This window comes from Nicotiana tomentosiformis, chromosome 12 (assembly GCF_000390325.3).
Source record: "Nicotiana tomentosiformis chromosome 12, ASM39032v3, whole genome shotgun sequence".
NCBI lineage: Eukaryota > Viridiplantae > Streptophyta > Magnoliopsida > Solanales > Solanaceae > Nicotiana > Nicotiana tomentosiformis.
In genome coordinates this window covers 98939803-98966739 of record NC_090823.1, presented here as the reverse complement: position 1 = coordinate 98966739, position 26937 = coordinate 98939803, and the positions used below count along the sequence as shown (strand labels likewise).

Here is a 26937-nt window from a genome sequence, read left to right as displayed (position 1 = left end):
CCTATAGATTCCCAGAGGGACAACTTGTCATAGATATGTATTTGTTCACAAAGTGAGGCCTAGAGATAGGCTAAAAACTGGAGGAAAAATAGAGAAGAGTCTCATAGGCGTGGATACTAGGACAAAGTCGTACATGCTGCATGACATAGGGTAGAAACAGTTACGAGATTGAAAGAATTCTGACCACAAGTCGTGGTGTAAGAAATAGGCCTAAAGGGAGGGAATGCCCTAGCATTTGGATTTATTCACTGAACAGTTTCCTAGATGGAAAAGACAGTATTAAAGCATTCATAAGAGCTATAGGTTATGACGTTGATAAGCGTATCAGTAAATATTCTAGGACGAATGTTCCAAAGGGGGGAATGATGTCACACCCTATGTTTTCGTACGTGAGAGTACATCGTAAGTCAATTGATGTAAACTCAGAAATGAGATCATATTTGGAAGTATATAAAATAAGTTAATAGTGTTACCTTGGAGGTTACAAATATTTAAGATCATGAATAACAAGTACCAAGAGGGTTGGAAGGCTTAGAAGCTAAACGAATTGAAGAAAATAAGTTTTGTCGGAAGTTGACAAGTTGGGAATGTTATAACATTTACTTTTGGGGTGAGACTATGGTAATTAACATGATAAGCAGGTCATGTTATGAGTTATTATAGTTGTATGATAGTCATATGTTGAGTTTTGACGTCAAGCGAGCTGTGGAACAAAAGTTGGCAAAGGTCATCACAAGTCACATTCATAAATGTGCTGAACATTAGGTCAAATGTAGCTAAGCTTCTATCCCAGTATATTTGGAATTACGGGATGATCTATATACAAAATTGAAGATCTACGAGTCTAGTTTCTAACACATTTAGTCGTTCATTGATACGACATTGGAGTAGAGAGATGTTCGCATTTTCGCGAATCTACGCAAGCAGCTCCCATGGGACCCACAAAGTCGGTGTAAAACTCCAGCTTCTATTTAAGTCAATTCTAAGTCGTTTCAACTCATATTTCTCGACCAAAACAGTTCCTAAACCCTCATAGATTCTCTCCCAGAGTTCCTCTATGATTATAGAGTGAAAACCAAAGATAAAAACATGAATCCAATGCTAGAAATCTCGTGGTGCTTGCTAGGTCGTAGTTCTTCATCTTGTGGTTGTTTTGGAGGGTCCTTCAAAGTGAAGTCACCAGAGGTTTCTTGTTGTTATTGTTGATTAAGTTAATAATCAGTCCCTCCTTCATATATATTAGATTTTCATAGCGAACTACAAGTATTTACACACCAACTTGAACACTGAAAGTTGATTAAAGAAGAGAATACAACACCTATAGTGTTGTGGTGTCATTGAGGATAGTTGCGGGATGTGCTTGGCTGAAATTTCATGTTGTTTCTACTGGTTAAGGTGGGCATAACATACTACTACATGTACTTGAAGTTGTTTGTGTGTTGGTTGCATTATTTGAGCAAACTACTACAAGAGGAGACTTGAAATAGTTTGAGATGTTATTGTTTTTAATGGACTGTTTTAGAAAGGTTCTTTCCATGAACTATAAATGGTTGGAAACCTTTGAAAATGAATCTCTTATGATTTTGTTATTATAAAATATTTTCTATACGTCAAACTTGTTGTTGGTACTGTGAGTATGAAGAGAAAGGACACATAACAATGGAAAGTTGTACTTGTTGTTGTTGTTAGATTGTTGGATTGTTTGAGGGTGAATTAGGAGATGGGTAGAAGGTTAGAACTCCTCCCATTCTACTTAATATCATGCTGGATATGTTGTTGAGTTAATTAATGAACGACTTTGGGGTATAGGGTTCAAAAGGGATTCAATCCGAGTTTGCCGTTTGTCATCTTAAATAGTAGTTTAGTTGATGATGTTTATGCACTTGTTGTTGTCTAGCTTGATTTGTGTTGTGGTGCTGAAAGTATATAAGTGAAGTTTGTATGGGTTCATGTTGGTTGATGGACTTGGTAAAGTAAGGAAAACAGGGGAGATGCTACCCATTTTAATATAAAAATAAGCTTGTTGTTCGTTGTACGATAGTTACATCTTTCGTAGCTTACGGATATCATTATTATCGTTATTGTAGATTGAAGTGCGATGAAAGGAGTTCAACATGGTTATCAGACATATTGTGATAAGGTATGTTAAGGCTATCCCTTCTTTCCTTTTGGCATGATCCATATGACAACGAAACGAACAAACACACAACTTTCACAAATGAATCTATTCTTAGAAGTACTAGGGTTGCCTATGTTCTTGATTCCCCATATGTCCTATTATTATATCGTCTGTCATGGGTCTCAGAAAATACATAAGTTGATAAAGTTTATTTCATGATATTAACCGAAGGCATATTGATCTTATGAAATCCCGAGAGATCTTATTGACTTATTTCTTATGCATTGCATTCATTTATACATCTACATTGACCCATGACAAGATGGCATTATATACGTGTATATTATATGTATATACATGTATCACTTGATCAGTTGGTATACGTTGATAATTTCGCCCACAGAGGCCGACATGATATGATGGGATGCCCTCAGAGGCTTGATGATGTTATATACGCATATACCTATGCATGATATGACATTTATACGCATACGCATGACATTTTAAATGTTTAATGATTCATAGACCTATTCAGATTTACAAGTTGAGTCATTTACTCTATGTTTCTTTCATGTCTTTTATATATTATTTTTCATGCCTTATATACTCGATACTTTATTCGTACTGACGTCTCTTTTTCCTGGGGACACTGCGTTTCATGTCCGCAGGTCCCAATAGACAGGTTGGCGGTCCTCCTAGTAGGCTATCAACTCAGTGGAAGGTGTTGGTCCACTCCATTTGCTCCGTAGTTGCCTATTTGGTCAGTATACTTTGGACATGTATTGATTGGTATGGCGGAGCCCTGTCCCGACCTTTATGACGTTTATGTACTCTTAGAGGCTTGTAGAGATATGTCATATACATGGATGATTGTATGGCCTCGTCGGCCTATGTTTTGAGTGTACAAATGATCATTTCGATCTTATAGGCCTGTATGTCACATGTATAAGTTTGTATACTATGTTGGGTCGTCCTGTGTCGAGTATTCTCTTATAGTTAATTATGGTTATCTCATGACGGCCTTTTCGGCTCATTCACCCATGATAGTATGATAAGAAGGATACATTACATTGGTACTCGGTTGAGTTAGGCATCAGGCTCGTCGCGTCCCTTCGGATGGGTCGTGACATCTTCATACTAGGAACACATCTGAATTCAAAGTGTCCAATACTCTAAAGGACAACATTGTACCTTCTAAGGGGTCGTTTGATATAGTGTATAAGAATAGCGATGAATAAAGTGGATTAGTAATGTTGGTATTAGTTATGCATATATTCGTTATGTCGAGATTATTTCTTATCGGCTATTTGGTTTGGCGTATTAAAAATTACATACATTGCATAATTGTTTTAAAATTTATTTGTTTACAAAAATACCCTCCAAATTCTTTACAGATAGTTACATTAATTTGGTCTATATAGTTTGTACAATTGCTGATCTAAGAAGATGTGTCCATGGAGCAATTGGCCTCACAGGAGAGGAAGAGGAAGAATCCCACGATTGTAGGAAAGAGTACTCTAATTTTCGAAAAAGGAACTGCGATTTTTTAGCATTTTGTTTGTTAATTATACTCCATCCATTTTAATTTATGTGAACCCGTTTACTGGGCACGAGTTTAAAAAATACACGAAGACTTTTAAAATTTGTGCTCCTAAACAAGCCATAATATTTGTGTGGCTATAATTCTTTTAAATCTTGTGGTATTAAACATGCTAGAGTATTTGTATGACTATAAAAACTTCTCATTAAGGGTAAAACTGGACGTTTTAGTTAAATTGTTTTCTATTTTAGAAATGAGTCATTCTTTTTAGAACGGACTAAAAAGAAAATAAGTTCAAATAACTGAACAGAAGGAGTAATAATTTAATAGAAAGGATGATTAACTGAAAGAAATTAATATTAGAAAACGTGGTAGAAAAATTTTAGAAAAGACAAATTTATCAACTGGTATCTTATTATATTAATGAAAACATGAAAAAAGAATTTTAATCAAGCATAAAATTTGAAGGGGCAATTTTTTTTTAATTAAGTTTATGCATGCATTAATAGTCTTGATATTGCTAATATCATGATTTGCTATATATTAGCTATAAATAGAATAATACCAAATAAGGTATGTAACTAATGCTTGTATTAGTTATATATAGGTTAAAAAATATAGCAAACACAGTATTACTAATATACAAATCTAATGCATACATTATTTTTTCTAATGTATTCTACCAAACCACATCTAAATGTGGTATAACAGGCCAGAATAGAAAATAACTACTCTGCTTAATTAGTATAATGGAGGAATAAATAATTGAAAGATGTTAATAAAACAATGTACTTAAAATATTTGTCGTTGATAATGTCATGCATGACATAATCAACTCTTAGTTTTTTATTTTAAAACAAGTCGTACCATTGTGTTGTTGGAAGAAGTAACAGAACGAGGAAGCAATGAGCTAGGATCCAGATGCTGATGCTTCTGTATAGGAATAAATTGCATAGTTGCCGTACATGTTTTACGTGAGATTCGTTAACTGTGGTAGATTTAGGTTTATAAAGTTAATAGATGTGAAAGATCATTGTACTTATTAAGTTTTTTATAAAAATAAAATCAAACGTAGTATAAATTCTTTCTTTTAATCAATTTTATATATAACTCAAATGAGAAACAATAGATTATTGATATGCTTTCACCCACTATATTCAACCACCGGTTCGTGGAGACGATAGAACGCAACGCTTCAGGAGGGATCACGTTATGAATATCGAAAAAACAAAAATAGAGTACAATGAATCACGTTATGAATCACGTTAGACCCAATCACAATACGATACCTGAACTCGAAGCTATTATCTCGACTTTGATCCTGCTCGACCCAACCCTTGAACTTCGAACAAACGATAATATTACAATTCAAGCTCGTGATACATATTGTCTATTACGTCATCGTTGATTCCAAAAATACGAATACCATGTGAATTGAACTTGTATTATGCCTTATAAAGTCGTTCACTTTCCGTTCCAATTTCGATGGAGGAGCACCATTGTACCGAGGGAGCTTCCGCATCTCTGATATCATATCAGTCAAACCCAAGTTCATGACACGCATTATTTGCTTTGGCCCAATAGACCTCACGAATTTGTCCCTTGGGCTACACCACTATTGATTTTAAAAGTGTTTAGCATGTGAATTTGTTATGCGTTATAGTGTGCCAATGCAAGATTTACATAATGTGCCCATGTGCACCCCTTCTTTCATAAGTTTGTTAGTCTAAAAGCCTACCGGTCCTTCAATAACCCACCCTCGTCGACTCATGATGCCCACGCCTATGACGCGCTCTGACATGGGCGTCACATATACCCTCCTTAGGGATTTAGCATCGTTGCTGAGGTTTGCTGCACCACAGTGCAAAGGAAGTATCTGACTTTGGTAACATCTCTATCACAGCCCAAGCGCATGACACGTATTGTTCGCTTTCGCCCAACAGACCTCACAAACTCGTTTCTTGGGCTACGCCAATATAAAACAAAAAAACGCACGTACCATGTAAACTTGTGTTATGCCTTATAAAATTTTTCACTTCTCTCCAACTATGATGTGAGTCTAAACACCTCGTTTTCAGAAGTTTGTCAGTTTAAAAACTTATTAGTCCTCATTAGCCCGCCATCCGTTATAAGCGTTACAACTGACTTGTTTGGACGGTAAAATGGGGAGAGGAGTCTGGCTCGCAAGTTAGCCCCTTTTAAAAACCTAATAAATACTTAATACGAATTTGTTACCCTAATATGCCTACAAGTTACTACTGAGAATGGGAGTGCAGTCAAAAAAAATTATATACACATTTTAGAATTTACTTTCTTTAATTCAGAAATTCATAATGTCTAAATTTTGGTTCGCCAAATATGGACAAAATAAATAGAAAGAAAAAGAAGAGTTATTGGTCGCCCATGCGCTGACACACACAGCTCTAGAATCCTCGCTGGCACTGTACTATTTGCTACTTGGACAATTAAATACAAGTATTTGCTACATAGTTGCTTACTTTTAAAAGCATCCCATGCTTTCCACCCATGTTACACAGATGTATTAAATAAGAATATAAAAATAATAGTGGAAGTACTTTCCTTATATTTCCTCGTTTCTATGTCCTACTTTTACGAGATATTTTGTTTTAAAGTTCATTTGCAGCTGTTTATCTGTCCAATAAGGTTGACTAGGATAATTATAAGACTTCTATTTGATAAATCTGATACAACAGAGTTAAATAAATGAGTTTACTTGTAAACATGTTCCATCTAAATTGTTTACAATCTTTTATGAAGTTGGGAAGTTACTTTATATTGTTAAAAGATCATCATATCTGGATTCGAATATAAGCAAGATAGCCCCAATTAATTACTCAGGCTATTTTTCTTATGCTACTATGAGGGGGAAATGTCAATTTACTAGAGTGTATGTTTTATGCTATGGTACAGTTCTGATTTTGATGCACCTTCCTCTTTGGTTCAGTATATATAGGGCGGCTCCAAGGCTTTGGCCAATGAAGCGGTTGTCTTCGGCCCCAAAATTTGAAGGGCCCACTTTTATTTTAAATTATTACTATTATTATTATTACTACTATATAGTATATAATTTATATAAATAATTAGTATAAAGAAAAATTTTATAATATTTTTTTTATACCCCAATTAAGGTTATTTTATACTAATAAATTTATAAATTATGATCATTTCCTTCCCCCTCATTAACTAGTATATTTGCTTCACTCTTCAATTTTAATTTTTTTTTTCTTTTTGTATAGAAATTAAGTTATATATATTGACAACATAATGAATTTCTTTTACAATGTACGCTGAAATTTTATAAACACAAAAGCATTCATGTACCGGTTTTTTTATAGTGTAATTCGATATATAATATTAGGTTATTTACAATTTGTTTTATATATTAACCATTAAGTGCTACTAATTAGAATAAACTACAATTATTGTTTAAATTTATCAGAAGGAGTATATGTTTTTGACACCCGTCAATGTTCAAAACTTAAGCTATTACGTTATGTAAGTTTTTTTTTTTTTTTTTGTTTGTAATGAAAGCCAAATCAAAATTTTCATTTTGAGTTCTTGACTTCGACATCCGATAGTCCACCACTTTATTTTTTGTGCTCTTCTTTTTATTTTTTATTTTTATTTTTTTGAAATTTGCTTTCTTGTCTTAAGTGATTAAAAAACAAATTTTGTTGTTAGTGTAAATAATTTATAAAATAAATTGAAGGGCCTCTTAATATGGTTTCGTTTTAGGTCACGAGATCCGTTGAGCCACCCCTGAGTATATAATGCTTGGCCCGGCTCTATCTAACTATTTATTTTCGTTGTATATAGTTGAAAAAACGATACTGTATAGCTACTCTCAAAATAATAGTCGAAAAATATATATATTTTGTATATATATATTATGTATGTTATATACAAAAATTATACAAATTTTATATAATTTTCGGTTACTGAACATAAATAGTTTCTGGTGCGGGCTAAAATTAAAAAAAAAACCCCTCAAATTAATTAGTCTGCTAACACCCTGAAATAGATAAGCCTGCTAAAGATTTTACACTACGCAGATGATAATGTGAAAGTGAAACTGAAACAAGGTCATAGTTCTCAATTTGCGCGGTTAGAAAGTATACCCAATATAACTTATATAATAAATTGATTAAGCTTTAATTTCAAATAAGTTGGGTTGAGATATAAGAGTCTTCTATATCACTTTAATTCTAAAACAATACAAGTGCCCAGTTAGGTGTTTGGCTTCTCCATAAGTAATTTATTATAGCTTTCTAAAAATATCAATTAGAATATTCCCCATGTTATCTGGAAGTTCGTTCCCAGATAAAAATAGAAATGCATTGCATTTTTACGAAGAAAAAAGAGCAAGCTTCCTTCTATTTTGACTTCAAAAAAACAAAATCCACCTTTGAAATTTCGACACACCTAATTTATTTTCTAATTCTACCTATAGCAAAAAGGTATTTTCTCGCACAGGCGGATTTAATATTTTGAATTTATGGGTTTATTATAGAAAAGATAGCTTTTAGAGTACTGAATAAATTATTTCTAGAAAATAAGTGAATTTTTAAACAGAAACATAGATTTTGGCTTTCCTGTTGAATTCGTAATTTTAACTAACTGTTTAGATTCATTATTGCTTCTAATTATAGTACCAGTAGTATAATAAAATAATCCTCCATCTTCTCTCTCTCCTCTCAACTTTCCTTTCTTAAACGCTCCTTCATTTCTCGACGTTTCTCGCTTTCTCCCTTGTTCTGGCAACTTCCTTTTCCTCTTCAACCTCAACTTCATAGTTATACAATCTTGATCCACAAGAAAGTGGCTATAATTGTAATAAAATGAAGATACAGTGTGATGTCTGTAACAAGAATGAAGCCTCTGTATTTTGTACAGCAGATGAAGCTGCTCTTTGTGAAGCTTGTGACCACCGTGTCCACCATGTCAACAAACTTGCTAGCAAACATCAGCGCTTCTCTCTTCTCCAACCTTCTCCTAAACAATTCCCTTTGTGTGATATTTGTCAGGTATGCTAAATTTTAGAGCTTCATCTCAAATTTCTTGTTTATTCTTTTCTATAACTATGTATGGTATCCAAGTAAGCTTCCACGCACCTTAACTACTTCATCGATATATACCATTAATCAAGATTCAGACGGATAGGAAGAAATCACCTATTAGTATATATCTTTAATCAAGATTCAGACGTATAGGAAAAAATCACCTAAAGTTTATTGACTGAGTTCTATTAGTTGGTAAAGTTACTAGGGTTAAGGGTTTGTGCGACGGGCCTAAAACTCACTAGTATTCCTCTAATTTTGGATCTGACAAACTTGTTACATGAGAAAAGGAATATTCTTCTAAATAAAACAATCCTCATATTTGGAGAGTTTTCTTTTTTTTGGGGGGGGGGGGGAGGGGGGTTAATTAGTTAATAGTTAGTAATCTCTTTAACGTGTTGAATGAACATTCTTGATAATGGGGTTTTGGTCGTGTATTCACAGGAAAGGAGGGCTATCTTATTTTGTCAACAAGACAGGGCTATTCTATGTAGAGAGTGTGATCTTTCAATACACAAAGCAAATGAACATACTCAGAAGCATAACAGATACCTTCTTACTGGTATTAAGCTCTCAGCAAATTCTGCTCTCTACTCTTCTACACTATCAACATCAGCAGCTTCCTCTGCCAATTTCTCTGCTTCAAGTCTCAAGTCTCAGAACCCTACAAATAAGCCTGTAGCTGCTTCTGTTTCCTCTACAATCACTAGCAATACCAAGGCAGCAGCTGTTGAAGCAGTGAAGGCTGTTAAAGATAAAGTTAGTGGATGTAATTCTCAATTGGTGAATGTTGGGGGAAATAACTTAACAAGTAGTATATCAGAGTACTTACAGATGTTGCCTGGTTGGCATGTTGAAGATTTTCTTGATTGTTCTACTCCTAATGGTTCTTCTAAGGTTTGTATATATCCTCCTTTAGTCTTTTCTTTAATTATTGACACCTAATTTAATTACATCGGCGGTACAAAGAAATTTTACACTATCAAATTATCTTTACTTATTGTCGCATGTAATCTGTCTTATTTTAAGGTTAACAATCTCACTTGTACATATCTTTCGAGTGACCTGATAGTGAAAAAAATTCTTTACACTATCAGTGTGTATATGTTGAACTATTTTTTTTCCTTATCGTCAAGTAAGTGTAAAATGCAATGCAATTATTCTGATCTTTTTCCTTTTTTTTGGGGTCATTGGTAGATTGGTGATGAGGATATGTTGTCATTTTGGGATACTGATCTTGAGAGCCATATGAGTTCTTTTCCCCCACAAAATGTTGGTGTTTGGGTCCCTCAAGCCCCCCCTCCTCTGCAGTCAAAGCAGCAGGCTCAGACCCAATTTTTATCTCCTTCAAATTTGAACTTTGGTGGGCAAATTGGGATCAAGGACTCAAGAGAAGTCAATAGCATCAAGTCCAGTAGAAAGTGGAGAGATGACAATTCTTTTGCTGTTCCACAGATTAGCCCACCGTCCACTACTTTCAAGAGATCAAGAACCCTTTGGTAGAAGGCTCTACTGATCTTCTCTGTATCGTTTCAATTTTATTGAATGTCCTAAGGATGACCCTGCGAAGGATGACAAGCACAAATCAAGAATACTGCAACGATCTTTTCTCTAACTTGTGTGTCAGCTTTTTAATTTCTTGATTTAGTTTGAACCTCCGCCTCCATCCCCTCTTATCAGAGTAAAAAAAGAAGGAAAAAAAAAAAAGATGACCCCCCTCCTTTTTGCTCCAGTTCAATTGGCTTTGCTATAGTTCTTGAAATGTCTGTTGTTTTACCTCGTACTAGCTAGTGCAAGCATCTTTCTTGTGCTGTAAATATCTTTTTTTGTGAATCCCATGAATGGAACCTTAAAACTAGGTAGTTGGATCTGTGACAGACAATCTTAGGTCATGTCCTTTCTATATACTTCCATGAAAGTTTTCCTTGTTTCGGTTTGATAAGTTTAATTTGGATCTAAGACGTGACAAATAAAGAAAGTCACCACTCGTTTTGACCTTTTTGGTATGGGAAAAGATGATTCTGGACAGTATAAAAATGTTAGAAGCGAAAAAATCAGTGTCATGCGAAAGCTAGTAAAACAATACTTGAACGACGATAAATTAGACAACAAAAGAGAAATATACCAAAAAAATATTTAACGTGGTTCGGTCAACTGACCTACGTCCATGGCGGAGATGACCAATCCACTATATAAAAACAGAATACAAAATATCGAGAGAACAATCTCACGAAGAGTCAAACACAAGTGACACACTAACACTTGTCCCGTAAAGTTCTCCCCAACTCTCAAACCCATATGGCTACATTGTGGAAGTTACTGAATGAGAATAAAAATCCTCAATTTATAGAAGTCCAAACTTTTTCCTTCAAGAAATTGAAGGAAAAATCAATTATGGTAATTACTGTTAGAAGATGTCCTGATTTTCTTATCATATTTAATTTTCTTATATATTGAATGAATTAACAACATATTTACCATAATTGAGTTTTCATATTCTTAGAAGGAAATATAAATCTCCCGTATTTGGCTAGTCCCTTTTCATGGAGGAAAAGATTTGGACTTCTATAAATTGAGGATCTTTTTTTCTCATTCAATAGCATCCACAACGTAGTCATATAGGATTTGAGAGTCGTGTTTAAGGGGAGAACTTTACAGGACAAGTGTTAGTGTGTCACATGTGTTTATCTCTTCGTTAGATTGTTCTCTCGATATTATATACTCTCTTTTATTATAGTGGATTGCTCATCTCTGCCCGTAGACGTAGGTCAATTGGTCGAACCATGTTAAATGTTTGTGTCTCTTTTGGTATATTTTTCTTTTGTTGTCTAATTTTTCGTCGTTCAAGATTTGCTTTACTAGCTTTCGCAAGACACCTGATTTTTTTCAGTCCTAACAAGTGGTATCATAGCGAAATCAAGACAGGTTCATCTTGGCGGGTTTAGTTTTCTAGCCGCAATCTATTTGATGGTAATCGTGATTTTTGTCTGAAAAATTTGATCGGAGTGCTACACGCGTTGAGACAAACTTTGCGGTAAAGATTTGGAGATGCGACTTGTTGAAGATTATGTGAAGAAGGTTGATCAAGTTTGTTTTGTTAGAAAATTCAAGCAAAAGAGGAGAATTGTTAGGAGTTATCCTGGTTTTTTACCATATTGGTTTTTCTATCTTTTGAAGGAAAGGGCAACATGTTTACCATAATTGGGTTTTCCTATTCTTAAGAAGAAAACATAAATCTCTCATATTTGGCGAGTCCCTTTTCTCATTCAGCATCATCCACAATGTAGCCATATGAGATTTGAGAGTCGTGTTTGTTTACCCGTAAAACGGTACAGTTGAATTTATATGTGGTATCTAGACAAGTTAATTAATTTGATCCTGAAATAATAAAATAATCGAAGAATTATGCAATACTTAGCCTTAGGATGTAAACAAAACAGCAGAAGCAACAGTTCCGGGAACGGAGTTTTCGGGGACAACAATAAAATTCAAAAAGCAAGAAGATAAGATTGTATTAAGCTTTGTATAAAATGTAGTGTAAGTTTGCCAAAAAATTCGTGTCCCCTTTACAATGATAACTGAGATAACTATTTATAGTTATGTCTAAGGAAGGAGGTCCTAGGATCGTGCCCTTCTTTAATGTTAAATATGAGGGACATTGATGAAGATGTAACGGTAAACATAAATGCCAAATTTTCTGTAACGGGTAATTTCTCTTAAGGCCATGGAATATTCTCTATTACATGCTACCAGGCGAAGAATATTTATCACATCTTTATGAGCGTTATTCTTTCCGGTGACAAACGAAACAGTTGCCTTCGGTCTTTGGCCATCCTCCCGTCTTGGGTTCCACGTGCCCCTTTTTTGGACGGCCACGTGTCATAACATATTTTACCCTATACAGCCGGTGACATAACTTTGTGTTACCGGAAAGTTGTTAGAAACACACCTTTGACGGGAATTACTATAATCCCCTTTGAATGCTTCTGACGATTGATTAGACGCATGTCTCTCCGTATTTAATGCCCCGAACATGCCTCGTCCCATGATTCAACACAACTTTTGCCGATTATCGAGATAATCATGGCTATGAATTTAGCCGCCAAAACTTTTGTTTATACGCATCAACCTTCTCCCTTATTCTCCATAATTTTTCAAGCTTCCCTTATCTGACTTGCATCTTGCTCTTCATCTTTTCTCTAATTCTTTTCAAACAAAAAACCTTCTCCTTCTTCAATACAATTGCTTCTTCCTCAAAGCGTACCGGTTTTTCAACGAGCAAGAATAAGGCCGAGGACTCTGCTCATCCAACAGTGGGCTCCATCATCCCTAGAAGTCTTATTACCACAAAAGACTTCGATGAGAAATTCCCTACTGCTAACTCTCGTGCATGGGCAGTCAGTAGGTATCCTTCTTCTATCTGCCCTTCTAGTATTCCTGCTGTGAAGGAAGACTGTCGCTGGCATGACTTGAATATTATTGCTCATGATCTATCGGAGCGAGTGACCCTACCCAATGAGAGTTTTACATATTTTTATACGAATCCCTTTACTTTATGTACGTTCTTTTTGAGCGGAGAGCTTGACTCCGTGATTGCGGAATTTTGCCTCTGCTACCAAGTGTGTTTGGCACAAGTAAGTCCTTCTGTGTAGAGGACGGTTGCTTGCCTTCGGCATTTGTGCTAGGAGACTCGAGAAGACCTAACCTTAGCTCATATGATGAATCTTTATTCTCCCAAGATCTTCCACGGGGGAATGATAAACCTCTGCAAGCGTGGCCACCATGCTCTGTTATGTAGCATGGATGATGATAATGACTGTGGGTGGATGGAATGGTTCGTTGCATTTGATACCAACGACATCATTCCGGCAACGGCTTTATCCTTTTCGACCGCTTGGAACCGCACTTGTAAGCTCTTTGTTTAATATTTCCTTTTACTAAATATTCTTCTATAACCGTATTGATCCTCCAGACTTCGTCTATTTAAGCAACTCGATGGATCCCACCGGTGGTTGAAGGTTTGGACCGGTGGGTCCAGAAGATCTTGGAAGTTACGACGCTCGAAACTTATTTGTGGAAAGAACTGGCCCCTAAATACAGGTGAAGGGATAAAAATCATGGTAATTCAAACTCATCTTGTTTCAATTTTTCATGTGTAGAACTTGATTGGTCCCTTCTAACTTGTCTATGAGATTAGGTCTACCCGCGGGTTCTATTGTTGTTCCCGAGGAGGACATCTTGGCTTATCATGCTGATGCAGCGAGGCTGCTTCAGGAGGCGCTTACTCGAACATATGTCTCCGGGCCTGCTTCGAGCACAAATGTTTCTTTACAGAGTCCCCGACCGGAGAACAAATAACCAAAGAGAAGACGCCCCTCTGCGGCCGGGGAAAAGAATAAGAAGACAAAGACCGATGCCCCCAAGTCATCTCCGATAGCGATGGTGACTGGCCCTCCTTCCGGGCCGGTCATGGACACCGTGATGATCAACGATGATGAAGAAGCTAGTGATGAGGGAGCTTCTCTACATAAAAGACAATGATCCTCATCATCTCAACAGGATGCTCGACCTGTTGAGATAGTTACACCAACCGAAGACGATGCCTTGGCACTTTGGAGAGAGTTTTATTTGGTAGATAATGTCAGCTCCCATTTTTGGGCCCCAATTGATGTGCCCGGTACTGCAGGGCTGAGTACCGGGTCCCTGTCATCTTTGGTTGGAGCGCATCCAACAACCAGCACTGCATTTGATGTAGTTTCTTCTCACTCTTCAACTCCATTAGCTTCATCTCCATCTTCACCAACACCAGCAACGGCTACATCATTTCCATCTTCATCCACTCTTCCACCAGCAACTGCTACATCCTTTCTATCTTCATCCACTCTTCCACCAGCAACTGCTACATCATCTCCACCGGTCGCGCCTGACCACGAAGAAGGTGTTCCTCTTCCCCAGTCCCTAGTTCATGGGAATTTGGGGCAAAATTATGTTATCCCTTCTGAAGATCTACAAAGGAGGAGGAATGTTACTCTTTCGGTCACTACCGGATGCAACTTGCTATCCCGATCGGTGGAGCTTGCTAATTATCTGAAGCCTTTGGCTTCAGAGAAAGATTGGGAAAAGATTCAGGCACTCTCGAGAGAGTGTGTTTGCTGAACAACGCCATGCACAATGCCGCAACGCTATATTCCTTTCTTCCTTTATTACTTCTTCTATTTTTGATATGAACATATCCTGAATTTTACCCTTCTTGCTTTGTAGGCCAACTTTCTTGCTTCCGAGGGCCTTCATAGGTTGATTCGTGAAAAGGAACAGATTACCTCCGCATAGGATCAACTTTTGGCAGAGCAGGAGCAAACTGTCGCTCGCCTTTCGGAACTGGAAGCCAAAGCTGCTAAGGTTTTTGTATTGGAGGCTCATTTGCAACAAAGCGAGCAAGAACTGGTAACCCTTAGCCAAGATTTTGGCCCGCTGAGTGTTAGATTTGACGAAGCCGGGGCCAAATGGGTTGAAGTCTATAATGTCGTTCTTGCTGCAACCTAACGCGAGGCTGCCTCATCTGAAAGAGTGACTAACTTAGAGGCAACCTTGAACTCCAAAATTGAAGAACTTGTTGCTACGGGGGCGAAACATGCCCAGCTCGATAAGAAGTACAGGAAAACTATCGAGCATAATAGGCTCTTTAGTTCAACTGTGTGTGACCTTGATGTTAGCCTCAGATCTATTAGGTCCGCCCGGGAAAGCCTTTCTGTCGAGGTAACCCAACTCAAAGAAGAACTTAAGTGCCGAGCGGCTTCCCTCGTTGTTGAGAATACTTATGCTATGTACAACATGAGGAGAAAAACCTTGGAAGAGGCCTAAGCCGGTGTCATTGATTTTGATGCCAAAATTGCTAAGGATCATGAGCTTGAGTTAGTTGCTAAAAGTGGACTCCTAGCAAGGTTTGATGCTCCTGGTCCTTCTGGTTCCGGTTCCGAGTTCTCGAAAACTAAAAAAGAATCGGATGATGATGATGCTGAAGGCCAAACTGGTGAAAATGTTGAGCCATTGGTGGATCCATCTACTTTTCCCCGGGGCACAGACACTTCTCTTCTTCGTGGTTCCGGAGATACTGCAATTTAGCTTTTCTTTTCTTTTTCCAATTCGTGTACATGTGCCGTTTTGGCATGTTTTTGTAAATAAAAACATCTTTTGCTCAAGTATTGTTTGAGTCTTCCTTTCGTTTGAATATTCATGCAAGTCTTTAATCTTTGCATTTTCTTCCTTTTTCTTAAGAATTTTGTGTAAGCTTTTCTGTTTTGCGTCTTATTATGTGAAGCCTTGGGTGTATTCTCCCCGAAAGCATTTTTGGCTCTGGGAATCAGCCCTTTTTCGTGAGGGCTTTGATAAGTATTTGCACAAGTTTACATATTGCGTCATTTTGTATACGACTTTGGATGTATCTTTCCCCGAAGGCATTTTGTTTCCGGGCATAAATTCTTTTTAAAAATCAACCCTTTAATGTGAGGGTTTTTATAAGAAAGGGCCCTCTGATGTTTACTGTGAGGACGTCTCTTGTTCATTAAGGCAATAGCATTTGAAGTACTTGTTTAACTTTCAAATGACAAAGTTAATTCATCGTTCAGACATGAAACAAGATAAAAACAAAAGGATTTCATTTTATTTTATTCCTTCTATTTTTAAAAAGTACATAAGCATTTGCTATGCTGAAAAGAAATTGACATTACTTGTGTCTAACTTGTACAACTTGTTTCTACGGGGCTGGCCATGCAGTCCCCGGTCCCGATGATGCAATTATGTTTCCGGTTTTTTGTTTCTCTGTCAACGTGGTAGTCATTGTTGTCGTATCCTCATATCATCCCCCTTAGTGTTCGAATGTGAAGAGTGCAAACTGGAACACTGGATGTCTTGTATCTTCGAAGAATCCACTAATGAATTGCTAGATAATCCTTAACTTGGTAACACATTTTACTTTCCCTTAGGAATTTATTCTATCGAGCGAAGGACTATCTACAACCCTTTAGTGATTTGTGCTCGTGAACGGTCGGGTAACCATTGCTCAATTGAAAACTTAACTTCCTGGTGGGAATTTGCTATAGAGCAAAAGATTATCTAATTGTCCCCGAGTGGATCTTTACTTGTGTTCCTTACTATTAAAGGTCTTATTATTATTGTCTTCGTAGTATGCTTTCTGTTGCTTCCTCATTAAAAACCTTGCCAAAAATACTCAATTGGGACAAAAACTGAATGAAGGAAAAAGAGTGCAGCACATACTTTCTGATTGGATAATGTTCATCAGCAATAATATCTTTTGAGGTGCGCCACGTTCCAATTACTGGACAACGTTTCTCTATTTTGGTTTTCCAACTAGTATGAACCTTTCCCGGTGATAGCTGAAACCCGGTAGGGGCCTTCCCACGTTGGACCTAACTTCGCCGCGTTGAGCTCCCGGGTATTTTGAGTTACTTTCCTTAGGACCAAGTCTCCTACTTTAAAATAACGAAGGTTGGCTCTTCGATTATAATACTGCTCTATTCTCTGCTTTTGAGCTGCCATTCTTACATGCGCCAAGTCCTTATGTTCATCGAGCAACTCCAAGTTGACTAGCATTGCTTCGTTGTTCAATTCTTCATCTGCCTGGAAATATCTCAAGGTGGGTTCCCCTACTTCTACCGGGATTAAAGCTTCTGCACCGTACACGAGGGAAATGGGAGTTTTCCCTATGCTCGACTTGGCCATTGTTCGGTATGCCCATAGTACTCCGGGTAATTCCTCGGGCCAATGACCCTAAGCTGCTTCCAACCTTTTCTTGAGGTTTTGAATAATAATTTTATTCGTTGACTCTGCTTGACCGTTTGCACTAGGATGATAGGGTGAAGATGTGATCCTCTTTATTTTTAAATCATCGAGAAACTTTGTAACTTTTGCACCGATAAACCGTGGCCCATTATCGCATTATATTTTTCTACAAGAAATCAACCACTTCACGTTCTCTGATCTTCTGATAAAGACCTGCTTCCACCCACTTAGAAAAATAGTCAGTCAAAATTAAAAGAAATTTTACCTTTTCGGGAGCCGGTGGCAGTGGTCCGACGATGTCCATCCCCCATTTCATGAACGACCACGGGGACAGAACCGAATGTAAGGGTTATGCCGGTTAATGCACCAATGGCGCGTATCGTTGGCACTTATCACATTTTCATACGAAGTCTTTGGCGTCTTGTTCTATGCGGGGCCAATAATATCATGCCCTTACCAACTTCAGCACTAAGGAATCTGCGCCCGAGTAGTTGCCGCATATCCCTTCGTGAACCTGTCTCATGACATAGTTAGCTTTGGATGCCCCAATGCATCGGGCCAGCAGTCCTTGAAAATATTTTCTATACAATTGGCCTCTCTTGAAGCTATATCGTGCTGCTTTGGCGCGCAATGCCAGGAACGCTTTGGGATCTTTGGGTAGCTTCTCGTGTTCGAGATAATAGATGATTTCATTTCTCCAGTCCCAGACCAAATTAGTCGAATTTACCTCATTGTAACCATCTGTATCCAAGACTGAGTTCATCAGTTGTATTACCGTCTCGGACTCCGATCCCTTTATTTTTGTCGATGATCCTAGGTTTGCTTTTGCGTTATCTTCTCTTGGAATATGAGTAATTGACCACTCCCAGAATCGTGCCAACAGATCTTGAACCTTTACCACGTATTGTTGCATGTGCTCCTCTTTAGTCTCGAAGATGACGTAGACCTAATTTACTACCAGCTGTGAGTCGTATTTGATTTCGATGACCTCGGAGTCAAGTCCCTAGGCCAATTTGAGCCCTGCAATCAAAGCATCATACTCCGCTTCATTGTTAGTTAAAGGGACCATTCTGATGGCTTGCCTTAGGGTTTCCCCAAAGGCGTGATTACCGAGCCCGGACACTTTTACGTTAGAAGCTCCGTCCGTAAATAATGTCCAAAACCTTGATGTCGATTCTGACACCATTAAGGCCTCTTTTCTTGCTAGAGGCAATAATCCCGGACTGAAATCGGCCACGAAGTCAGCCAAGACTTGCAACTTAATTGCAGTCCTTGGTTTATATTCTATGTCCAATTCACTCATTTCGACGGCCCATTTGGCTAATCTATCCGAGCGCTCGGGTTTATGGAGGATGTTACGCAAAGGGAAAGTCATCACCACGGCTATCGGGTGGTATTGGAAGTAAGGCCTTGACTTTCGAGCGGCGACTACGAGAGCTAAGGCCAGTTTCACCAAATGTGGGTAGCGAGTGTAACGAACCGGCCGGTCATTTTGAGAGTTGTAGCCCCGTTCCCCCATTTACTGCTCATTCTCTGCTTAATTGTTGTTATGTGACTTGTAAGGGTAGTTGGTTCGGGTACGGAGAGGTTGCGGAATGAATTGAGACACTTAGTATCAAGGTTTAAAGCTTAAGTTGAAATGGTTGACTGAATGTTGATTTGTGTGTAAATGACTCCGAAATATAGTTTTGATGGTTTCGTTAGCTCCGTCGGATAATTTTGGACTTAGGAGTGTGTCCGGATTGTGATTTGGAGGTTCGTAGTTGAATTAGGCTTAAAATGACGAAAGTTGGAAATTTGGAAGTTTGACCGAGAGTGGACCTTATGGTTAACGGACTCGGATTGTGGTTCCGAAAATTGAAGTAGGTTCGTGGTGTCATTTGTGACTTGTGTGCAAAATTTGAGGTCAATCGGACGTGATTTGATAGGTTTCGGCATCATTTGTAAAAGTTGGAATTCCTTAGTTTCAATAGGCTTGAGTTAGGATGCGAATCATGATTTTAGCGTTGTTTGATGTGACTTGAAGGCTCGACTAAGTTCGTATGATGTTTTGGGACTTGTTGGTATATTTGATTGAGGTACCAGGGGCCTCGGGTGAGTTTCGGATGGTTAACGGATCAATTTTGGACTTGGTGTTATAGCTGAAGATTTTCTGGTGTCTGTATGTGGTTTCCTTATACGCGATCACGTGGACAGGTCCACGATCACATAGGCTAGTTTGGGGCAGTGGCAATTTTTTCTCTATGAGTTCGCAAAGTAGGGTACGCGATCGCGTAGGATGGCCAAGCAGTGAATCGCGAACGTGTGGGCATAGTCGCATTTGCGAAGAGGAGTGGAGGCAACTGGTTAGCTCGCGTTTGTGCTTCGCGGTCGCGTGAGGGTGGACGCGAATGCGTAGGTCTGAAGAGGCAGAGTTCCTCATTCGTGTGGAGGACGCTGCGTTCACGAGGACCATTTATGGGCACTGTTTTGTTTTGTTCTTCGCGATCGCTAGGGAGTTTCCGCGATCGCGAAGAGTAATCACAAGACAGCGGTGTTAAAATTCAAAATAAGGGTTTGAGTTCATTTTCACAATGTGATTTTGGGAGCTCGGTTGGAGGTTATTCTTGGAGATATTTTCAACTGGGTGATTGGGATAAGTGATTCTTACTTAGTTTTAGTTAAATTCCATGTTTATGTCTTTGATTGCATCATTAAATTAGTGATTTGGGGTGGAACATTCGGGAAAGAAATGGAGGAAAGGTCTTACGCTGAATTTTGAGGTTTTGATTGAGATTTTGGTATCGGATTTGAGTAATTTTGGTATGGGTGGACTCGTGGTTGAATGGTTGATCATATTTTGAGACTTTAATCATGTCAATACCCACATATTCTCCACGTGTTAGAGAAATTGAGTTGAGACTCATGTTAAAATCATGCTTAGGCCATGTACCGATATGTTTGGGACCCACAGATGTCGTGTTGTTGTTGAATTACTTGTTTATTTTACAATTATGTACTCAGTCACATCTATCATTTGCATATTATATCTCAGTCTCTGTTGCCATTCATTGATACATCATATTATCATGTCGGGCTAATTTCACTTTAGAGAATTCTCAAGTGACCGAGCTAAGAACAATTATGGTCATAACCGGGACAACACGGAACCCTCAAAAGCAGGAGAAGATCCCCCACGCCAAACTATTAACATGATCTTCGGAGGGAACGAGATTAACGGGGTCACCTTTTTAGCAGCAAAGAAGATGAAAGTATTAATAACTCATAGCAAAAGGCTTTGGGAAGACGATATCACTTTTACGGAGGAGGACGCAGACGGATTGCTGCTACCACACAACGATGCACTGGTAATTTCTTTAAATGTGCTAGATTTTAAGATTAAATGTGTTCTAGTGGATTCAGGAAGTTCGGCTAATATCATACAATGGAGAGTCTTGGAGCAAGTTAAACTCACTGGAAGCATTATTCTGGCCACAAAGCTCCTTGACGGATTCAACCTCGTAAGCATGACAACCCGAGGAGAAATTTTATTACTCACGAATGTCGAAGGACTAATGAAAACAACTCTTTTCAAAGTGGTAGATGGTTATATGGGATACAACATCATTCTGGGAAGGCCATGGTTGCACGATATGAAAGTTGTACCATCAACATATCATCAATTGCTGAAGTTTCCAATGGCCGAAGGAATTAAGCAGATTAGGGGTGATCAATCGGTGGCAAGGGAGATGAATGCAATTTCGTTCTCCAGTAGCAAAGGAAAGGAACACGTGCCATAGAAATTACAAGGACCGACACCTACTCTCGAACTAGATGAAGTTAGCCCGGGGCCAGAGGCGTCGGAATATTATCAGGTGTCGAGATATTTCCAAGTTCTAGAAGAGATGGATGCAACGAAGTGCACATCGGAAGAGATGATGCAAGTGGCATTGTTCGAAGAATTCCTAGAAAGGAAATTCCACTTGGGGACAGGACTGCACCCAGAACTCAGGTCTAACTTTATTAAATTCCTTAAATCTAATGTTAATTGTTTTACATGGTCGCATGAGGATATTACAGGCATCCCGACAGAGGTAACTGTACACAAGTGAAGCTTGGATCACAACGTACCTCCGGTAAGACAAAATAAATGCCCGACTGCCAAATCTAGGAATAAATTCGTCAAAGAAGAGGTAACCCGCTTACTTAATATTGGTTCGATCCGAGAGGTAAGATATCCAGATTGGCTAGCCAATGTAGTAGTAGTTCCTAAAAGAACAATAAGTTTCTCTTGTGTGTAGATTAAAAAGATCTTAATAAGGCGTGCCCGAAAGACTCGTTCCCACTACCAAACATCGATCAAATGATTGATGCCATGGCCGGGTACGAGTTAATGAGTTTCCTCGATGCTTATTTCGAGTGCAACCAAATTAAGATGAACCTGGAGGATCAAGAAGACTTCTTTTATAACAAATTTTGGTACATATTGCTACAATATGATGCCTTTCGGGTTGAAAAACGCTGGAGCCACTTATCAACGGCTCGTAAACAGGATGTTTGAAAATCAAATAGGAAAAACTATGGAAGTTTATATAGACGATATGCTCATTAAGTCTTTAAATGCAGGTGATCATCTTAAACATCTGCAAGAAACATCGACATCTTAAGGAAGCATAATATGAAACTTAATCCCGAGAAATGCGCGTTCGGGGTCAGCTCTGGTAAGTTTGTAGGATTTTTGGTATCGCAAAGGGGAGTTGAGGTAAACTCCGATAAGATCAAGGCCATAGAAGACATCCCGGACCAACTATCAAACGTGATGGAAGTCCAAAGGCTTACAGGGAGATTGGAAGCTTTGGGAAAGTTCATTTCCCGGTCATCAGAAAAGTGTCATCGTTTCTTCGCACTGCTGAAAAAGAAAAATAATTTCAAATGGACCCTAGAGTGCCATCAGGGTTTGAGGAATTTAAAGAAGTACTTGTTAAGCCCTCCATTGCTTTCAAAACCAAAAGAAGGTGAAATGTTGCTAGTTTACCTCGCGGTCTTGGAAGTTACGGTAAGTGCGGTTTTAGTCCGAGAGGACAAAGGTACTCAATCTCCCATTTATTATGTTAGTAAAATTTTAACGGGAGCAGAAACTCGCTTTCATGACCCAAAACTCGACCTATCGTGATGGCGCCTATCATAGTACTAGGCAAGCCGACATTTCACACATACCAACTTTTTAAAAAAACTCAAATATGCGAAAGTAAGTTTAGATAATTAAGAATTTCAAAAATACCGGATATGAACCTCGAAACCCAATACAAGAATCCTCCCAAAACATCTGGGTGTCACAGAGTACATGAGCGTCTATACAACACGAGTCTAAAAATATTGTCTATGAAAAACTGAAACTACATACATAAAGCTGAAAGATAGGGAGCGAGAGTAAAGATCTGTGAATGCCAGGCAGCTACCTTGAAATCTCCGAATGATCAAGATGCTCTGATAATGAACACCCACCGTGTCTGGTACTACCTGGATCTGCACACGAAGTGCAGGGTGTAGCGTGGGTACAACCAACTAAATAAGTAACACGAATAACTATTGGACTGAAAGTAGTGACGAGCTCAGCAAGTACAGTTCAATATGGAATTAACAGTACGAAAATGCAGGCATGTTTTCAAGTTCAACAGTTAAACCCAATACAAGTAAAAATAGACCAAATCTGAATGATATGAGGAATATGACATCTCTATATCTACATGCCAATGTACATGCCGCATGTGATATAACACAATGAAAGCCTCGCGTGCTCACACTCTCAGAGTACTCAATCACTCAGTACTGCGTAGGGCAGATCCAACCCTCAATATAAATAGCAACTGACAGTCAATCACTCAGTACTGTATAGGGCAAATCTAGTCTAGGACAGATCCAACCCAAATATAAATAACAGTTGCGTTCACTGTGGGTGTGTAGACTCCGGAGGGGCAGATCCAGCCCAAGCACTATAATAAGCTAGATCCAGGCATAAATTAATAAAATATGCTGCAGCGTGCAGCCCGATCCCATAAATATCACTCATAATCAGGCCCTTGACCTCACTCAGTCATTAACCTCTCCAGTCTCTCGGACTCACAATGTCATGAAAATTAGCCCGACATGATGATATGATGTATCAATGAATGGAAATAGAGACTAAGATATAATATGCAAATGATAGATGTGACTGAGTACATAATTGTAAATTAAACAAGTAATTCAACAACAACACGACCTTTGTGGGTCCCAAAAATATCGGCACATGGCCTAAGCATGATTTTAACATGAGTCTCAGCTTAATTTCTCTAACACGTGGAGGATATGTGGGTATTGACATGATTATTTGATTATGCAACTCCACGGGAATAATTAAGTCACGATTTCTATGGTGCACGCCCACACGCCCATCACCTATTATTCACCTCAAACTGTGTGAAACTCTACTCCAACAAGCCCTTTTCTCGCGAAACGGCCTCCAAATGCCTCAAATCTAGTCACAAACAGTTTGATACTATCAACATGAGCCAAAGGAATCAATTCCATAAGAAAATACTAAGCTCTTAATCAAAAGTCAAAAAGTCCACTCAAAACACGGCCCCTGGGCTCACGTCTCGGAATAGGGTAAAAGTCACTAAATCCGAACACCCATTCAACAACAAGTCCACCTATACAAAAGTTACTCAAATCGGATACCAAAATCTCGATTAAAACCTTAAAATCGGCCTAAGAACTTTCCTCTATTTCTTCCCCCACTTTTCCACTCCAAATCACTAATTTAATGATGAAATCAAAGACATAAACACGGAATTTTACTAAAAGTAAGTAAGAATCACTTACCTCAATCACCCACTTGAAGATCTCTCTAAGAATCACCTCCCACCGAGCTCCCAAAATCAAATTGTGAAAATGAACTCAAACCCTCGTTTTTGAATATCGCGGAAAGTCCCTCCCGATCGCGAAGAAAAAAACAAAGCTTCCCCTAAAAATGGTCTTCGCGAACACGGCGTCCTCTACGCGGACAAGGAACTCTGCCTCTTTAGACCTACGTGATCGCGTCCGCCCTCATGCGACCGCGAAGCACAAACGCGCGCGAACCAGCTGCCTCTTCTCCTCTTCGCACATGGCTATGCCCACGCATTCGCGATTCACTACTTGGCCATCCTACGCGATCACGTACCCTACTTCGGGAACGCATAGAGAAAATATAACCACTGCCCCAAATAAGCATACACGATCACGGTCCTGTCCACGCGATCGCGTATAAGGAAACCAGATATAGACACTAGAAAGGTTTCCGCCATAACACCAAGTTCAAAATTGATCCGTTAACCATCTGAAACTCACCCGAGGCCCTTGGGACCTCAACTAAACATACCAAATAGTCCCAAAACATCATACGAACTTAATCAAGCCTTCAAATCACATCAAACAATGCTAAAATCACGAATCGCACCCCAATTCAAGCCTATTGAAACTAAGGAATTCCAACTTCTACAAACGAAGCCGAAACCTATCAAATCATGTCCGATTTACCTCACATTTTGCACACAAGTCACAAATGACACCACAGACCTACTCCAACTCCCAGAACCCACAAGGTCCACTCTCAGTCAAACTTCCAAATTTCCAACTTTCGTCAGTTCAAGCCTAATTCAACTACGAACCTTCAAATCACAATCCTGACACACTCCTAAGTCCAAAATCACCCAATTGAGATAACAAAACCATCAAAACTCTATTCCAGAGTCGTTTACACACAAGTCAACATCCAGTGAACCATTTCAACTTAAGCTTTCAACTGTGAGACTAAGTGTCTTAATTTATTCCGCAACCTCTCCGGACCCTAACCAACTACCCCGGCAAATCACATAACAACAATTAAGCAGAGAATGAGCAGTAAATGGGAGAACGGGTCTATAACTCTCAAAATGACCGACCGGGTCGTTATATCCTCCCTCTCTTAAACAAACGTTTGTCCTCGAACGGGTCTAGAAACTTACCTGGAATTTCAAATAGGTATGGATATCTGCTCTGCATCTCCCGCTTGGTCTACCAAGTAGCCTCCCCAACTGGCTTACCTATCTACTGCACTTTCAGTGAAGCTATATCTTTAGACCTCAACTTTCAAACCTGCCAATCCAAAAAGGTCGCCGGCTCCACACCATAAGTCAAATCACCATCCAACTGAACCGTGCTGAAATCCAAAACATGAGACGGATCGCCGACATACTTCCGGATCATAGAAACATGAAATACTGGATTCACACTTGACAAACTATGTGGCAAGGCAAGCTTGTAAGTCACATGTCCAATCCTCTGAAGTACCTCAAACGGCCCAATATACAGAGGGCTCAACTTGCCCTTCTTCCCGAATCTCATAACACCCTTCAAGGGTGAAACCTTGAGCAGTACCTTCTCACTAACCATGAAAGCAACATCATGAACCTTTCTATCGGTGTAACTCTTCTGTCTAGACTACGCCGTGTGAAGCCGATCCTGAATCAATTTAACCTTGTCCAAAGTATCCTTAACCAAGTCAGTACCCAATAGCCTAGCCTCCCCTGGCTCAAACAAACCTACCAGAGGTCGACACCATCTCCCACACAAAGCCTCATACGGAGCCATCTGAATGCTCGGCTGGTAGTTATTGTTGTACGCAACTCCGCAAGTGGCAGAAACGGATCCCAAGAACCCCTGAAATAAACGACACAAGCGCGTAACATGTCCTCTAATATATTAATAGTGCGGTCGGACTGTCCGTCCGTCTGAGGGTGAAATGTTATACTCAACTCAACCTAGGTGCCCAACACTCGTTGTACTTCCCTCTAAAACTTCGATGTAAAATGTGTGCCCCAATCTGAAATGATAGACATTGGCACACCGTGAAGGAGAACAATCTCGCGGATGTAAATCTTAGCCAATCGCTCTGAGGAATAAGTAGTCCCAACTGGAATGAAGTGCGCGAACTTGGTCAGCCAATCCATAATCACCCAAATAATATCAAACTTCCTCGAAGTCCATGGGAGCCTAACTACAAAATTCATGGTGATACGCTCCCATTTCCACTCCAGAATCTCAAGCCTCTAAAGCAATCCACCCGGTATCTAATGCTCACACTTCACCTGCTGACAGTTAAGGCACCGAGCAACAAACCCTACCAATCCTTCTTCATTCTCTCCACCAATAATGCTTCCTCAAGTTCTGGTACATCTTTGCGGCACCTGGATGAATGGAATACCGCGAAATGTAGGTCTCCTCAAGAATCAACTCATGTAGCCCATCTACATTAGGCACACAAATCCGACCCTACATCCTCAACACCCCATCATCCCCAATAGTAACATCTATGGAATCACCGTGTTGAACCGTATCCTTAAGGACAAATAAATGGGGAT

General features: G+C 38.9%; 2 protein-coding genes across 2 annotated transcripts; both read left to right on the top strand.

Annotated features, from left to right (window-relative positions):
• Positions 1 to 8368: 8368 nt before the first annotated feature.
• Positions 8369 to 10595, top strand: LOC104105797 (B-box zinc finger protein 21-like). Its single transcript, XM_009614188.4, has 3 exons — positions 8369 to 8704; positions 9182 to 9634; positions 9935 to 10595. Exons 1-3 carry the CDS (start codon positions 8519 to 8521, stop codon positions 10238 to 10240), a joined length of 945 nt encoding a protein of 314 aa, XP_009612483.1. The 5' UTR covers positions 8369 to 8518; the 3' UTR covers positions 10241 to 10595.
• Positions 10596 to 20727: 10132 nt separating this feature from the next.
• LOC138903106 (uncharacterized) lies at positions 20728 to 21315 on the top strand. The gene has a single exon (XM_070191021.1). The coding sequence runs from the start codon at positions 20728 to 20730 to the stop codon at positions 21313 to 21315; it is 588 nt and encodes a 195-aa protein (XP_070047122.1).
• Positions 21316 to 26937: the final 5622 nt, after the last annotated feature.

What these genes read in the sequence shown, in the direction of transcription:
- LOC104105797 (XM_009614188.4), top strand. Translation starts at nt 8,519, where the DNA reads ATGAAGATACAGTGTGATGTCTGTAACAAGAATGAAGCCTCTGTATTT. An exon ending in CTTTGTGTGATATTTGTCAG is followed by an intron (nt 8,705 to 9,181) that starts GTATGCTAAATT and finishes GTGTATTCACAG; the next exon opens with GAAAGGAGGGCTATCTTATT. An exon ending in CTCCTAATGGTTCTTCTAAG is followed by an intron (nt 9,635 to 9,934) that starts GTTTGTATATAT and finishes GGTCATTGGTAG; the next exon opens with ATTGGTGATGAGGATATGTT.
- LOC138903106 (XM_070191021.1), top strand. Translation starts at nt 20,728, where the DNA reads ATGATCTTCGGAGGGAACGAGATTAACGGGGTCACCTTTTTAGCAGCA.